Source organism: Apteryx rowi, unplaced genomic scaffold (assembly GCF_003343035.1).
Source record: "Apteryx rowi isolate R43461 unplaced genomic scaffold, aptRow1 scaffold_15, whole genome shotgun sequence".
NCBI classification, from domain to species: Eukaryota; Metazoa; Chordata; class Aves; order Apterygiformes; family Apterygidae; genus Apteryx; species Apteryx rowi.
This window is the reverse complement of record NW_020447752.1, coordinates 1,857,420-1,874,460: the sequence shown is the minus strand read 5'-3', so window position 1 is coordinate 1,874,460 and position 17,041 is coordinate 1,857,420. Positions and strand designations below refer to the sequence as shown.

Here is a 17,041-nt window from a genome sequence, read left to right as displayed (position 1 = left end):
CGCAGGCAGGAGAGGCGCATCGGCCCCGCGCGTCCCCCCGGCTCTGGGAGGCAAGCGTGGTGCCGCCGCTGCGCCGTGCCGGCGCGGGGCAGCCAGCTCCGCGTGCAGCACCGCCGCCTGTGCCGGGCTGGGGCTCTCTGGGGCCGGCGTAGCTTCGGGCAGCGCTTCCCCGGGGCGAGAAAGCGGCTGCACGGCAAACGACAGAGCAGGCGCCGCGATCCTCTCCCACCGGCTTCACCGCCGCAGCTCCTGCCGGCGATCTCTTCGAAGCAGAGGCAGCTGTAGCCTGCTGCGAGCCCCAGGCTGCTGCCCGGGTAGGGGGCCCGGCCCAGCGGCGCCTTCAAAGGCTTGGTTTTGCTGCGGATTTTGGGGGTGCTGCAAAGCAGGCCRAAGGGGGCGAACCGGGGGCGCGGGAGGCGGCGCGGGTGCTTCCCTTGCAAGGTGCACGGGGCTCGGTCCGGGGTTAACCCGCAGCCCCTCCGGTGCRCGGCTCCGCGGCTGCCCCGGCCCCCGGCGCGGTGTGCCGGCGGAGGGGCCGGCCGAGGCAGGGACAGCARTTCTCTGGAAGTCTGGAAATTTGGAAAAGAGCTAGCGCTGCACCGTAGGTTAAGCTTGGCATCCTCGGAGATTAATCACGCTGGCTGCAGCCAGCCCTGAGAGCCCCGGTGACGAGGACTGTGCTTTATAGATGATGATTCATCGACTCGACTTAGAGCGACCACGTTATTCCAGCAGATTGCAAAATCGTAAGAGGAATGTTGTGGTTAGTTTACGGCTTAACTATGCAAATCGTCAGGAAGCCTTCAGAGCCGGAGAATGTGAGGCRCAGCGAGCCCGGGCGGCGGGGCTGCGCGCAGGGGCCGGGAGCCGGCGATGGGGCTGGCGGGGACCAGCCGCTCGCGGGAGGCCGAAGTAAGTGACCGCGGGGGGGGCGGGGGGCCCGCGGCGAGCCCGCGCTCCCGGCCGGGAGGGGCGATTTCGGGCTGGTTTCGCCGCCTCCTTGTCGCCCGCCGCCGGGGCTGGGGAGGGCGAGGGCGAACGCCGAGAGCCTGTTTTCCCCCCTGCCGCCGCCGCTGCTGCCAGCAACAGGCGCTGCCGCCGCGGAGGAAGTAAACAGAGCGAGTGGGAGGAGCTGCACCTCTTCCTCGCCGGGGTTTTCTCCCAGCCAGACCCACAGCCTGCGGTTGGGGTGGGGGGGGGGATTCATCGCTGCCGTGAGGTGCAATGAGTTGGTTGGTTCTYAGTGGGGCAAAGGCTTTGGCGTCCGGGACCTGCCTCGGAGCTTGCGTCTCCCGAAAGCGCCCCAGGAGGCAGTGTTTTACAGCGGCTGAAATCGCCGTGACATGGGAGCCCCATGGAGTTGGCAGGGCAGGCGAGCAGATGCCCGCGGGGCGTGCGCCGCTCCGGAGCGGAGCCGGGCGCRGAGGGCCGGGAGCCGGGGAGGGTGCGTGCGTGTGCGCCTGCACGCCTGCCCCGGCCGGGGGGTCCCGGGAGGTGCGCGGGSTGCTCCGGACGGGCTGGCAGCGCTCCGCTCGTCTCCGGCTAATCGGGAGCCGGTGGGAATTTAGGACAAAGGTGAGCAGATGTTTGCAATTACGGAGCAGCTCGTGCCGGAGCACGGCGCGGCGAGCACTCGGGGGGGCGAGGCTGTGCGCCGCCCCAGGCTCACGCCCCGGGGCTCGGAGCGGGATCGGCCTCTCGCTCACATGTACCGCCTGCGATTTGTCCCCAGGCCTTTTTAAATAAACAGGATGTGTTGGCAGCACAAGCAAACAGCAGCGATGCTGCGGAGGAAGGGCGGTCCGGCGGTCGGGGCGCTCGACCTGGAAGGGAGGGTCGGGCAGGGAGGAGGGGAGCCCGTCGCTCCGCCACTGACCGGTTCCGTGGCCTTGGGCACATCCCTTACCCTCCGTGCGCGAGGCGAGGAGCGCGTAGCTGCTCGGCCTCCTGGAGGCGTCGCGCCTCGTCCCGACGGGGCTGAGGCCGGCGAGCAGGTCGGGCTGGCCGGGAGCTGAGCTGTTCTGCCGCTCGCTCGGCCGATAAGAGCGCGCTGACCCACCTGCCGGTCCACCTCTAACTGGGGCAGCGTGAATCAGAAGGAAACAGCGGCTGGTAATTGGGGAAGCATTTCCTGGCCCGTCACGCTTTGGGATGGCGTCCCGTCCCTTGAATCATCCAGAGCTGGGCCGCGTCCAGGGCTAAGAATAGCCTCCCCGCGCACCGCGGGGGCAGCCGCGCGCCGGCGAGGGTGGGGGACAGGCCGGCCCGTGGGTGCTCGCAGAGCCGATTCCCTGCTGCAATTTYCCTGGGCCTGGCTGCYGCTCCGGCTCCGGCTCCTGGCCCGGGCGGTCTGCCGGAGGCCGTTGGAGCGCTCAGCGGGATGCGGGCTGCTCTACGTCACTGGGTGCCGTTTGGCATCTGGCTCCGCTGCCGTCCGCTCCGAAGCTTCGGAGGTCGAGCGTGACGTAGGGACAGGCCCGGCCAGCTGTCAGGGCGCCCGGTCTCCGTTAGACCGTGGGGACGTGTCCCCCCGCTTCCTCTGGGTGCCGCTTGCAGCTGAGCGGTTGCACAACTCGTGTCAGCACCCCAGGGGTGTCTGCTCTTGGTCAGGTGCTCCAGGTGGTTCTGCTGGCTCCAGCCTGGCACGGACCCCTCGTGGCTCTTCCCAGGAGCAGCTTCCCCAGGGRTTTGGCAGGTCCCTGTGTGCCCGGGTGACAGCTCCCGGCGTTCCCCGCCGTGCAGCCGCGCCACGGGCTGCAGACCGTCCCCGCCGTGCTTGCGAGCAGCGGAGCATCCAAAGCGACGTTTGGCCGGGAGGTCTCCTTCGGACCGAAGGTGCAAATGCAGCCGCTCGGTGGAGTCGGGGGCGTTCTCCCTTGCCGTGGCCTTGCGGTGATGACACTGCCTGATTTGCGTACGTCAAATAGATGGTATGTGACGGGAGAGCGTTGGGGGATGGAAGCCGCCCCGCTGCTGCCGAAAGCAGAGCTCTGCCCAGCCGGCCTTTCCCGCCCCGGGAGAAGTGGCTCCTGGCATCGGCACCCCGATGTGGCCGGGCCGGGGCAATCACTAGAGGGCATCCTTGGATTAAAATGCTCCTCTCCGGTGGGAGAAGCACGAATTTGATGTCCCACCGTGCTTAGCTTGAAACGGTTCGTGGGAGCAGCCCTGGAGGAGCGGGCGGCGCGGTGGGGGCAGAGGTGCCGCCGGCAGGCTTCCCCTCTCCATGGCACGCGGGAGCTGGCGGGCGCCTTCCCGGGGAAGCGCCCGCGTTCGGCGCTGCCTCCCCAGCCTGCCCGCTCYGCTTTTGCAGGGCAGCGCGGGGAGCTCCCTGCACCGTCCCAGCCCGTTGCTGCGGGGGAGCGCGGCGGGCGCTGCTCGGGGTTGCAGCCCCTCGGGTTGGAGACGAGATCAGGTGATGCTGAAGCCTCCCCTGGGAGCGCGGGCGCTGCCGCCGCGGGGCCGGGGCTCGCGCGGCCGCTGGCTGTTTGGGGGTGAGGGAACGGGACGAGCTGTTTGCTGCTATCCRGCCCTCGGGCACCTGCCGGCCGTCTCCCTGCCGCTCGCTTCCGGGGCGATGCTCTTGCCCCCGTTTTTAGAGGTTGGGAAACCAAAGAGGCCAACAGCTGCGTCACGTAGGCGCCCTGGGCCGGGGGCGCAGCATCCTCTGGCATCTTCAGCGCTTCCCATCTTTCCTCCATCCCTAGTTCAGCGTCGCAGGGGAGGATGCTGCTTGCATCCRTCCCTGAGGATTTGGTTTTGGCGAGCTCTCTTTGGGGACCAGAGTAGCAAATCCGGCGTGGCTGCTCGCCATCGGTCCGAGCAGGGGTGCCTGCAGCCCCCCTCCGTGCCCACGGGGCTGGTTTYGGCCACCGCGGGGAGCTGGGATCTGCAGGCTCTCGCTGAGAGCGGTCAGCGTTGCGGGATGAGGAGGCAGCTGCCTCTCATCCCTCCTCAGCCTCGCGACACGTGGCCGCGAGGGTGTGTGGCAGTTTGGGTGGAAGGGGGCTGGCCACGCTGTGACCCCCCATTGCATCGCTGACTAATGAGGGGAGGAAACGAGCTGCAAACCCGGCTCTGCGAGCAGCCCCCGGGGCCCTGGGCCAGCTGGGACTGGCACGCCACGGCTCAGGAGCGGGGATGCAGCCCGAAAGGATGCTGCAGAAACGCATAGCAAAAAGGAAAAAAAAAAAAAAGGCATAGCAAGAGATGGTAGAAATAGCACGAATCTAATTTGGGATCCCCCACCCCTGCCAAAACCATTTGTACGAGAAACGAACGTGGGTCGGCAAGCCGGAGAGCGGGGCAGACCCTGCGCAGCCTGCCGTGCGCCGCTGCGGGCTTTCGGTGCCGGCGTCAAGGGGCTGACGCGGCAGCTGGTCCTTTAAACCGTGCTTTCGTGCGCTGGAAAAGCCCCCTGGCTCGGATGCATCCCAGGCGGGAGCGTGGTGTCTTGCACGCCCCCCGGAGCATCGCCCCGGTCCGGGCGAGCCGCCCAGCCCGCAGCCTTCCCGGGGAGGGCGGCCGAGCAGAGCCCGCGCGAGGAGGCAGGCCGAGGTCAGGCGAGCCGCGTCCTCTCCTTCCTGCCGCCCGCTCGCTCGCCCGGCGGTGCTTCCTGCCGGGCAGGTGCCGCCGGCGCGGGGGRCTCTGCCGCGGGAGAGCAGCCGGCTGCTGAGCCTCGCTGGCGCGGGGACGCTTAGGCACCCGCGCGGCTGCTTTGACCGCGTCCTGGTGCTGCTCAGCCCCTCGGGCTGGGAAGGGCCGAGCCGTGCGGGTGGCAGCGCCTGGCCGCCTTTCCGCAGGGCTGCCGGTGCCGCGGGCGCCGGGATCGCTGCAGACACTGGTATCTCCAGGTGTTGGGCTTAGCAGGGTTTATCTGCTCCGGGCGTCTTTGGAGACAGCCTGTTTCTTGGCTGTTTCCCCAAGCATTAAATGTGGAAAATGTGAAGCGACCGAGCGCTTATCCGAGTTGCACTCCCAACTATTTCCAGACTCCCCCCTCCTTCCCCCCTGGCCGCCTGGTCCAGGCTCTCCCCGGCGCTGCATCGTTCCCGGGAGCGGGAGTCGATGCGGTGCCGACGCGGGTGCGCTGAGCACGTGCAAACGCATTTGCCGGCTCGGGGAGGCTGCGGAGGCCTGCGGACCCTGCCGCGCGCACGGTGCCGGACGGGACGGGACGGGACGTGGGTCCCGCAGAGCGTCACAGCCGGGGGACGGGGAGGCCACGGGATTTCAGCTGGTTGCCGGCGCACGTGTTTCAAGGGCTCGTGTTGAACCGAGGTCTGAAAGCAGAAGAAGCTTTCCTGTTAAAACACTCAGGAGCCCGTTTTGACAGCTCTGCGCTTCTAATTTTAGCACCGGCGCTTCGGGGCAGAGGGTTTAGCTTGCACAGARCGCTGCGGCGGCAGGGCCAGGCTGCGCTCGGAGGCAGCCTCGAGCTCCCGCGCCGCCCAGCGGGGGCTGTCCCGTCCCCCCGGCTCCCGAGGCACCGGCACGGCGTGACGGCCAGGCCGGGCCGGGCCACCTGGGATCAGGCTTTCTGCTGAGAAATCCGCTTTAGGATGATTTTTCCCCACTGCTGCGTTGCAGAATCGTTTCCCGGGGGGCGGTGGAAGCCCTGCTGCTTGGAAAGGGGCTGGGCAAGCCTGGGTGGATTTACTGGAGCGAGCAGCCCTGCGTTAGCCAGGAGCWGGATGGTTTAATAAATCATTTCCGTCTCTAATTTCGACTTCTCGCTGAAATTCCTCGTTTGCTGCTCACCAGAGGGAAGGGAGGTCAGGGAAACCAGGCCTCCCCAGCATCCTTCTTCCTGCAGCTGTTGAAACAAAATCCAGAAATATTATAATAACTAAGTCCCTCCCTTTAGCAACACGATGCGTTTGGTGCGTGAGAGCGATGGCAGCAGCATTTGGGTGGTTGTGGGTGCAGCTCGGCCAAGGGGGCCTGGAGGTGTCGGATGGGGCGGGATGGGGAGCCAGGCATCCGCCGTTGCGCGCCTATTCCCTGCTTGGCGCTACGGAGGCAGTTAACTTCCCCCCGGGCTGCTGGTCGCTTGGAAAAGGATCCCAGCGTTTGTGTCGCTGAGCCTTGGCGCCTCCGCTGCCCCCGCTCCCTCGTCCTCCCGCAAAACGCGTCCCGCTGGGTGCAAACCACCGCTGATGCTGCGAAGCCTTCGCCCGCGGCGCGCCCGCGGCTCGCTTTCGCCTCTCGCCCTTTCCCCGCGGGACGCCCGAAAGCTGCGCTCCGCCGGCTTCCTGAGCCCTTGGCGGGAGCCGCGGCGCGGCTGGGCGCTCGCTCCCCGCCTGCCCCCGCTGTCCCCGCGAAGCTTTCGGCCGCCCCGCGGCGCGAGCGGCGCTTTGCCTCTTGGCGGCGGCCCCCAGCGTTGTGTCGCCGCGGTTGTTTGGGTTGGCCCAGGTGCTGAGAGCTCCGCGCCTCAGCGCTGCCTGTGCTTTGTTTTGTTTTATGTCCCTTGCTCTGCAGCAGCAGCAGCAGCAAATGCCCCGCGGCAGCCAGGAGGAGAAAGATGAAAAAGAGAAAGAAAAGGAGAAGGAGGGAGAGAAGGAGGAAGACAAACAGGACGCAGAAAACGACAAAGAAGAACYGACAAAGTAAGCGAATCCCTCCCCTCCCAGGTCTCCTCCGGCTCCCGGGAGCGGTGTGCCGGGGCGCACGGGCTCGCGCTCCCTCCCCGGCCGCGGCCGGGGCTGCCCGAGCCTGGCGCAGGTCTCCCCGCGTGGGCTGCGGGCGCCCGGTTTCCCCCTCCCACGCAGAGGCCAGGGGAGAGCCTGCTCTCCTCCTTGTTTCTCTTCCCTACTGCTCCCAAACCTGGAAAACGACTTTCCGATGCTCTTTTTTTTTTTTTTTTTTTTTAAACCTGACCAACCCGCAAAGCCGTTCTGGTCCCGAGGCTTGTTTTGTCATTGCAAGAGCCTCCCGGAATCGGAGGAGAAAATAAGAGCGCAGCCGAGCGTGGCGCTTCACCTTTACTGTTATTGATGTCAACATGAGAGCTTCCAGATCAAGGGATTCGACCAGTTTTATAACCGCGCCTGCCTCCCCGCCTGACACGCTCATAACTTAACCGGGAGCGTCGGAGCTGTGGCGGGGAGAGGTTGGCACGCGGGCTGCTAGCTATCTGTAATGGGCTTAATACTTGGTTTAAAAGAACATCTGGCTTCATTATATCTAGGCTGCTAAGACATTTACCAGCAGGTCCCTTTCAGGAAGATAAATGAGGAGGCGGCAGTGATGAATTTGAATGGCCTAGTATTAAACCTGTCTCCGTCAGGTCTCTGCGTGCACTCAGCAGTGGAACTGCAGCCATCTGCAGAAAGCCAGCCCCACCACCAGCAGCACCACCACCCAACCCAGCCCGCTTACGGCCACGAAAAGGGCCTGCGTGTGCAAAAAAAAGTGCAGGCCCGCTCCCCGAAAGACCAACAAAAAAACCCAAGCACAAGCAGAGCAAAAAAAAAATCCCTCGACCTGAAAATCAGGGCAACCCCACAGTCATTTCCTCCCTCCCTGTTTTTGCAGGGACAAGAATGAYGACACGTCTGGGGAAGACAACGACGAGAAAGAAACCGTCACCTCCAAAGGCCGCAAGACCGCCAACAGCCAGGGCCGGCGCAAAGGCCGCATCACCCGCTCGATGGCGAACGAAGCCAACAACGAGGAGGCGGCGGCTCCGCAGCAGAGCGCAGAGCTGGGTGCGTAGGCGCTGGCGCGCGGTCCGGCCCGCCGGGGCAGCGCAAGACRCGGTCAGTGCAGGGCAGGCTCGGTGTCTGCGCCGCTGCCGGGTGCTGGGATGGGCCGGCACCCTGCTCTGCTCCTTGTCCCCATCTCACAAGCGAGCGTTTTCCTCCTCCTCAGCCCGGCCTGAGAAATTCCCCCTTTCCAGGGAGGCGGTGGGGAGGTTTCTCTAACCTGTTAGTTACCCCGTGCAATACACCCGGATGAACCAGAGGTGTTTGCAAGCCTGGACTTTCCCAGCTGAGCATTAATGTGCTTTAGGGCCTCAGAGAGAAAGCATTGCAGCAGATGGAAAGGAAAGAGACTCCCTTTTTAGCAGAGCGTTAGGTAGGGCTGCACAGGGCTCGTGCCGCCTGCAAGCCTCCCTCGCTCCTGCGCCTGGAAGCGGTGTCTCGCTGTGCAGGGGCTCAGGCCTCGAGCACCATCTGCCCTYCTGCAGCTGGGGGTGCCTGGGGCTTTGCCTGTTCTCCAGCCCTCTCTGTTTCCAAACTTGCCTGCACCCAGAGCATTTGCAGCCTGGGAATCGGGCTGTTCCCTTGCCCACCTATGCAGCTGCCCTGGCACGGTGAGGGACGTGGCGAGGCGGCAGCGATACCCCGGGCCCCGTTTGCCCCGGAGCCCCAGCTGCGGTTGTGCTGCACGCCCCGGCCAGCCGGTTCCGCGCAAACAGCAGCATTTCCCGTGTTGGTCCCCGCCACCCCTGCTCATCTCCCCGCTCCCAAACCGGCCAGGCGCTGTGTTCGGCATTTTCCTTCTTGGCCAGCCTGCAGACCCCTCTGGGGCAGCYGGTCTGCCGGGCGGCTGAGTGCGGTGGGAAGAGGCCGGGGCCGCTTCAGAGGGAAAGCGAGGAGTCGAAGCGCGCTGGCCCCGAGAGCAGCCGGCCTGCAGAGACCGGGGCCGGCCCTCGGCCGAGCGCAGCGGTCGGCGGTTGTGCAAACGCAGCGGCGTCTGGCTTGGGGGGCCGGGCAGCGCGCAGGCATTCGCRGCGGCGTTGGCCGACCCGCGCCGTGCGCATCTGCCTCTTGCATATGCAGCACTGGTGGTGGTTGCCCTTGGAAACTGTTCATGTATCGCCTTAGAGAAGCAAAAGCATCAAGGAATTTGGCCGATTTTCCTATGTTTCCCCTGTATTGAGTACAAAATTATTACTGCACTACCTAAGGCAAGTAGAAATGAAAGAAGAGTGACTCCTCTCGCTTCCCTTCTCTGCAGTTTCTTGCTTGTTCTGTTCCATTTGCTAAAAATCACATCGAGGTGTTTTGCCTCTCCGTTCCTCCGCTGACAACTGGCTGAAGCTTTGATTGCGAGTGCTCCGTTTCATACAAACGATATAAATAGTTCCCGGCACAACGGAGCCCTGATCTCCGTCTCAAACTTGTTAAGCAAGGCTGTGTAGAAGCAGCAGATAACACCAGTAACTTGGATAGGATTTTTTTTTTTTATCCCGGTGTCTTAGGGACCTTGATAAACTTCACTGTGAGCAGGGAGAAAAGACTTTTGACAGTGTTAAACTGGGAAAAGGAAATGGTTTGATTCCAGTGACATATCTAAGCAATTGGTTACACTTTATGTCCCTCCAATAGTGCTTTAATTTAGGTTGGCTAGGAAAGTTATTGCATTTTAAATACCAATTGAACATTAAAAAACAACACAAAACCATATTGTGGTTTAACTGCAGCATGCTGGAACTCCCAGTAGGCATCTGTTACATAACTGCGCAACCTCAGTACATATCATTAATCAAACCAAACAGGCCATTTCTTTGACGTTTCTTTACCATACAATAACAGTATCTCAAAGCTGAATTAAGGGCCTCGCGGAGCGCGTTTGGGACGCTTTGTTTTAAGTAAATAAACGCCGCATCCCCGAAGCTGCCCAAGGCTGGGGGAGGTCCTGAGGTATCGATTTCCCTGCGCTAGCCGAGCAGTCGCGTATTGGCCGGGTTCCCGGGGGACTGTGTTTCTCATGGAGGAAGTGACCTGCRCTGACTTACAAGAGGTGACACCTGCGGTTCTGCTCAGCCAGCTGTGAAGGAGATTCCTTATCTGGCTCCCAAGTACCTAGCAGGTCACGGGCATCCGAGCTAGATCTGTCCTCCTGCGGGGTCTCAGCTTCTTTTAAAGCTTCTTGGAAGATGCTTCCTTCTTTCCTCATCCGTATCCTTTAACCTAACCTATCAGCCTGTTTTCCATTTTAAAAGGACACTGTCAAAACATCTCTCATCACTGTTGAAATAATGCTTTGCCTGTTGTTTAGAGTAATAACCCGTTGGCAGCCTGAACCGGAAATCTGTTTCCTTACCGAGTTGTTTTTTGCCTCTGACTCACACCCTGGTTTGTTATTGTAGGGTTTGCTCACAAGTGCCAGACTGCCAGCAGGATTACTGCATAGCGGCCGCTTTAGGCAGGACCTCGGTGTCCCCAGCGCTGGGCGCGGGGTGGAGGAGAGCGGGGAACGTTCGGTGCTGACGCCCATCTCTTCCTCTCCCGGCCAGAAGAGCACATCCCCCTGCGAGCGCCGTTGCTCTGGGGCCCTGCTCGGCTCGCGAATCGGCCGCGGCCCGGTCGCTCCCGGGTCCGAAATGTCCGAGCGCCCGGTGACGGCACCCGCTTTCCAAGGGGGCCCGTTGCCAGCAAGGCTGCCCGCCTCGGTGGCCCGCCAAAACCTTAGCGTCGAGGTGCCTCCGTCTCTCCCCCGCGGGACGGTCCCACCCGGCGCCTGCCCTCTCCAAAGCAGGCGGCTGGCGTCAGCTCCCCGGTCGGTACCTGTGGTTCGTGGGCCAGAGCGCGTGGCACCGATTCAGCACGAAATACGCTGCCTCCCTCGAGCCACCTGGCTTCGCCGCCAAACCCAGGGAAACCAAAGCGGAGGCCACGTGGGTTGTTGAAGCAGAAAAGCGTTGAGAGTCCTGGCTAGAAGAGCCTTGCCCCAGAGAAGCACTGCTGCCCTGCGGGCCGTTGTGTCGTGCGCCGGGGACAGGGCCTGGGGTGGGGTGTCCATGTAGGACCGGCTGGTGTCGGGTCCTGCCTTCTCCTGCGCGTCTCTGACCCCGCAGAGCTTCGCCTGCTTTCCGTCCCTCGCACACTGACTTCTCTCCTCCCTTCCCTCCCTCCCAGCTTCTCTGGAGATGAACGAAAGCTCACGCTGGACGGAGGAAGAAATGGAGACGGCTAAAAAAGGTGAGCTGCTTGTTTGCTTCTCCCGTCGGCGTCTGCCGGACCCAGCTGGGGACGGGTGGCGTTGGAGCGTGGGAGCCGGTGCAGCTGTGGGGCCGGATCCTGCCTGCCTCGCTGCCGGTTTGTCCCCAGTAAGCTCCGGTGGGAGGTCCGGGGGAGGCGAGAGGGGAGTCGGGAATGGCGTGAGGCTCGCTCAGCCTCTCCTGGTCCCGGGAGTTGTGCCAGCACCACGGACGCCGTGTGAGCTCGTGGGTGCTGCGGGCACCACGGACGCTGTGTGAGCTCGTGGGTGCTGCGGGCACCACGGACGCTGTCTGAGCTCATGGGTGCTGTGGGCACCACGGACGCCGTGTGAGCTCATGGGTGCTGCGGGCGCCACAGACGCTGTGTGAGCTCATGGGTGCTGTGGGCACCACGGACGCCGTGTGAGCTCATGGGTGCTGCGGGCGCCACAGACGCTGTGTGAGCTCGTGGGTGCTGCGGGCGCCACGGATGCCGTGTGAGCTCGTGGGTGCTGTGGACACCACAGACGCCGTGTGAGCTCATGGGTGCTGCGGGCACCACGGACGCCATGTGAGCTCATGGGTGCTGCGGGCGCCACAGACGCCGTGTGAGCTCGTGGGTGCTGCGGGCACCACGGACGCCGTGTGAGCTCGTGGGTGCTGCGGGTGCTGCAGACGCCGTGTGAGCTCGTGGGTGCTGCGGGTGCTGCAGACGCCGTGTGAGCTCGTGGGTGCTGCAGGCACTGTGAACACCATCTGAGCTCGTGGGTGCTGTGGGCGCCACGGACGCCATCTGAGCTCATGGGTGCTGCAGATGCCATGTGAGCTCGTGGGTGCAGCGGGCACCGCGGACACCGTGTGAGCTCGTGGGTGCTGCGGACGCCGTGTGAGCTCGTGGGTGCTGCGGGCACCACGGATGCCGTGTGAGCTCGTGGGTGCTGTGGGCACTGTGGACGCTGTATGAGCTCGTGGGTGCCGTGGGCACCACGGACACCGTCTGAGCTCGTGGGTGCTGCGGCTGGAGCCCGAGTTGTGGTCCGCGAGGGAGGAGCTCGGGGTGGAAAATGGGGCAGACGCCTCATGAGTTGCTTTTGCAGCTTCTGGTGCGTAAAGYGCGAGGCTGGTGTCCTGCGTGACCTGTTTCAAACCGGCGGAGAGCAGCTGCCTGCGTGAATAGCCCCGGCCCGAGCGCTGTGCGGGAGCAGGCGGTAAACCCCGGCGCTCTGCGGTGCGGGGGCAGCTGCGGCTTTCCCGTCGTCCCCTCGCGTGGGCGAGCATCACCGCTGCCGCGCCGGCACTGCGCCGAAGCCGCCTTCGGAGCGTGTGTCGGCGAGCTCACGAGGGCCCGGGGCTGCGGGCAGGAGCGGGGTGACTTTACATCCTGGAGCTGATTCAGAGCCCTTTGCTGAGACCGTTTTAAAAAAGTGCTGAGTGTAGCACAGCCCTTCTTGCCACTTCCCCCTCCTTCGTGCGGCTCCGGTGCCAACTCTTTTACAGCTTTAATTTTTTCCAAAGTCACGTCCTGTTGATGTGCTGTCGAGTTCACATCCCCAGCCTGTGCATCCTGCTTGGATTGCTTCTTATTCTCATGGCCTGGTGAGGATTGTAAATGTGAAATTAAAATGGAAATGAGTGCCGTTTGGGGATGGCAACTGCAAACAGGCATGTTAGTGGCTTCAGCTCTGTTTGGAAAATGCACCTGCTGCAGGGATGTTGATTATATGTTCTGGAGCTCTGGCTTCCCAGGTGCCGATGGGAGTTGTGGACTTGGATTACTTTGCCTGTGAATATCCCAAAGTGTTTGGCTCGCTCTCCTTTAAGCTGTTCCAACCCTCTTTACAGCCCAGTGCCAATCTTGCGCGTTGCTGAGCGTAGCTCTCTATAGATGCAAAACTTAATAGATAGACTTTAATCAAGCAAACTGGCCTGGAGCCAGGTAATGGGGTGAGCAGGTGCTGAGCAGGGGAGTGCTGTCGGAGGGATCTTTTCTGAGCACTGCTTTGTTTTGGAAATCGCATCTGGTCGTAAAAAGCGCCTCTTGCCATTCTGTGCTGTATGCTGGAGGTTCACTTAAGGAGTCTTAAACGCAGCCGCCAAAGCCTGCGTGGAAGATGAAGTGTGGGAGCGTGTAGCGGTTCTTGCTCCTGCCCGAGCTGAGCTGTGACCGTTGCTGCAGCCCGGGGGCCAGCATGGGGCAGGGAGCTTTGCCAGTGCAAAGCTGGGTTGCTGAAGTAATGTTTCCCAGTCTGTTACAACCTGGGAAACTGAGATTTCCATGCCAGACTTCTGCAGAGAAGCCAAATTCCCCTCCTTGCCAGGAAGTAGCCGCATTAATGCTTTGAATTGGCTCTTCTTGGCATTTCCAGGGGCTGGCGCCCTGGGGGTTTCCACCTTGCAGCGCTCTGAAACGGCGAAAATAAGCTGGGAGACCGGAGGAGGGCTGCAGAGCCCGCTGCTGGCGCGGCGCCGGGGCGGAGAGGCGCTCACCCGGCCTGGCCTCCGGGAGCGCGGGGCTGGTTTGGTGCTTCAGGCTCCCCGAGCTAGTGACGGCGACCCGGCCGCCCCGGCTGCGCTCTTCAGCCTCTTCCCCAGTGCTGGCGCCGGGCCGATCCCATAGCGAGCTGTGCAGGCTCCCGTGTAACCCCATATCTTCCCTGCTCCTAGATGCAAGAGTCAGAGGCAGGTTATAAGAGAAAACAGGCCCTGGGACAGTGAGACGCCGAAGTCGAGCAGTGTCACCGCGCCGTGGTCTGTAAAAGCGTATTCAACAGCTCTCGACTAGCAGAGCGGCACGGAGAGGCTCCGAGTCGGAGAAGGCAGGACTGTGTCTGTAGGGAGAGACAATAAAGGGGAGTACCGTGTTATTAAAGTTAACTAGGGGAACGAAAACCTAGCGAGAGGAAAGTTCTTGCTTAATGACACTTTTATTATGCAATAAACTTTGATTCACTAGTCTGTCAAAATGTGCCGAGATTGGTATAATTACGGGGTAGCGTGTTTTTCTGATATCGTCTCCTTTTCTGTGACTGTGATTACAAGTTAAAAGCAGGAGGTTTTGATCAACTGGAGCTGCTCTGCGATCTACCCCGTTTCCTCCCCTCCTGGGGGGCGGCGGCAGAGCGCGAGCCGAGCGGCAGCGCCCGCCGCCCTGCCTGCCTCTGCCGCCGGGACGGCTTGCGGAGGCTTCGCGGCAGGACCGGCGCTGCTCCATAAAAGGCAATGTTTAGCCAGCTACTGCGTTGGGGGGACCCGCTGGCACGAGCCCAGCGGCCAGGAGTTAAAGGTAGGCTGGGAGGGAGCGTGGCGTTCCCACGCAGCGGGCGAGCGCCGAGCTGGAACAGCCCGGGAGGTTTATTGCCCCTGGCCCGTCTATCTGGTTTCAAAGTGGAGAGTGATACGTGCCTGAGCGGGATTATATTGCAGGGCTGCCTGCGATAGCAGGGGAGCTGAACTTGATGAACCAGGAGTTTTCTGCATGGCCTTCATTACTCTTTAAAGTCTGGTATCTGTTCTCGTCACGGCACTGGGTTTTCCCCTCCCCGAGCCTAACAAGTGGTTTTGTACTTTGAAAAGAGGCCACGTGAAAATGGCAGTTTCTTGCTCACCTGAGTTCCTCCCGTGCTTTGCTCCGCTCGCTTCAGGGGCAGAAGCAAGTCTTGCTCTTCTCGCCTTCCCTCCGCGAGGCCGGGGCTGAAGGAGCTGGGCAGGGCTGTTCTGCACATCATCTGCTCCGAAGGCACCGGGCAGAGCTGGTGCAACGGGGTAAGAAAAGAGGGGTCTAGTACAGGCAGCCCGGCACCACTGGTCCAGTGGTCCACGAGGAAGGTGGTGGTATGCAAGCACGCAAGCGATCCCTCAGGGTTTTGCAGCTCCTAAGCGTGCAGGGCTGGCAAAGGAGATGGTGTTATTTACTTTCAATCATCTTAAGTGGACAACTGAAAATAGTGTTTTTGGAAGGGGCGGAAACTCTTTGTGAAATCGTGTCAAATGCAATGACTAGTTCTGGCACGGAGAGGACTGAGAGGGGCTGGCGGGTCAGGAGCGTGCGTGTTGCTCGCATGAAGCATTTTGATATTTATTTCAGCATGTAAAAAGCTGATGTCAAAGAGTTAAATAAGCCATGAAAACCTCTAAATAGTTCATTTTGGGTGGATGTAAAATATTTTCTTGGATGCAGAAGGTATTCTTTTGAGGGCTGATTTTCAGTTCTGCCAAAAATCAGCTTAGAAAGTAAGCTGAATTTCGGATTGACCTAACTATTTTTTTCCCCAGTCTCATTCTGTCCATAGAACGAAAAAAACTGCTGTTTTTTGTTTAATGTTGATTTCTTCAGCTTAACACACTACCAAACGATAGACCCCAAAGCCCACAGCAGAAACCAGCTATCTCCCAGTGCCTTTTGACCGTAGCTGCGTTTTAGCGTGGCGTCTCGCTGCACAAGATCATTTCGGAGCTTGAACGGGTGTGTAAACACACGCGCACAAGCGTGCGCCCTTCCAACCCTAATTTGGTTTTGCACTGTTATTTTGAACTAGCAGCTGGCTGGGCGGCGGGGGGAGGTATATCTGCGTGGGTCTTCACATTCTTCCTCCATCGCTTCTTCCTGGCAGGACAGCCTTTGCTCTTAAAAGGAGTTGGCTGCAGCCCGGTGCCTGGTAGGAGATACTGTCTCCTTGGGAAGCCTGGATTCAGCCCCTGCTCCGCGGGTTCCTCCCTTCATCTCCCTTGGGCTCCTCCCGAAGCCTTTCCCTTGTCAGCCTGAAATATTTACTGCTGTAAAAACCTGCTGGTGGTAATGAAGTGTGGGCTGGAGAAGCTGGTTTGCAGCCCGTGCTGTCCGCTGCATGTTGTCCTCTCCCTGGCCCTGCCGGTTTGGCAGTGGAGGTGCCGCGGGTGCCTGCACGGCACGGGCATCTGCCCGCTCGGAGGGAGCCACGCGTGTGCCCTGAGCTTGCGTTGAGCTTCATGGCTGCAGCGAGGCCGTAGATGGAAACTTCACAGGGGCAGAGTGGGTGCTGCGACAGCGAAGCAGCATCCGAGGCGTGGATCGGCCACGTTTGCCCCGGAATAGGCTGCGGTCGGATGTGATCCTTTCCCAGGCGTCCTGATCGCGCAGCCTCCTTGCTTTGGCCTTTTTGGCCGTGGGTCTGGGTGCTGGATTTTGCCCCATCGTTGATACAGGTCGGCTGCAGAGTTTGGCTCCTGGCCAGGACCGAAGCCCGTCCCGTAGCCAGGGCTGAGTCACCCGAGCACTCGTGGACGGGTTTGGGGCTTTCTTGGCTCCCTGGCCAAAGTGTTTCCTAGCACACTTTGAATGCCGTCCCCCGGGATAAAGCCCATTCGCCATCGCCGCCCCGGCTTCCCGCAGTCCCCCCTCCCGGCGCTGCGCTTTCTGCCACAGTTGGCTGAACGTTTCTTGTCTATGTAGGAGAAAACTGCTAGGATTTGCTTAGTGAGTGTCAGCACATGAAACACAAAAGGCCTGTCAGGGGGAACTGCTGGGTAATTACTATAATTTACAGCCTACATTTTAATTTTGAGCCTTATTTTTTCAACAATAAGGGAGCAGAAATAATATCCGAACCAGGTGAGGGAAGGGAGCTGGGCTCAGGCGGAGCGGCCGCTCCGCGGGGCGTCGTGCCGGCCTCAAAAGGGAAACCCCTGCTTCCCGGGAGGGGGGCAGGAGAGCGCACCTCTCGCGTGGCGTGGCTTTCCGCTCCCCTCCCCAAGCCCCCGCCTGCCCCTCGAGGGCCGGGGACCCAGCGGCACGGTGCCGGCATCCTCCGAAGGGCAGGCCGGGAGCATCCAGCCCGCTGCCCGGAGGAAAGGGGAGATAACGTGAGAGCCGGGCCAGCCGGTGAGCCGGAGCCTGCATCAAGCCCGTCTGGAGCCGTCCGCGCCTGCCGTCCCGCGGGGGGCCGGGGGGGCTGGAGGCTCGYGCTGGGCACCGTCAGGCTCCGGGGAATGAGCTCACTTGTTTTGTTTCCCCTCGTAACCTCGCTCTGCTAATCCGGCCCGAGTTAAGGGACCCTTTTACGGGCTCCCTCCACCCTCCCCAGGACCTGGGTGGAGCGGGGCAGCCTGGCCGGAGCGCCTGGGAGAGGCGCCTCG

The 17,041-nt window shown here is 61.9% G+C and overlaps 1 protein-coding gene across 1 annotated transcript in view; it reads left to right on the top strand.

Annotated features, from left to right (window-relative positions):
- Positions 1-17,041, top strand: part of NCOR2 (nuclear receptor corepressor 2) — a 222,757-nt gene that overhangs the window by 140,482 nt on the left and 65,234 nt on the right. The window contains exons 15-17 of the mRNA XM_026058822.1: positions 6,481-6,608; positions 7,537-7,709; positions 10,869-10,931. Of these exons, the coding sequence (XP_025914607.1) occupies positions 6,481-6,608; positions 7,537-7,709; positions 10,869-10,931 (364 nt within the window). The remainder of the gene's footprint in view (positions 1-6,480; positions 6,609-7,536; positions 7,710-10,868; positions 10,932-17,041) is intronic.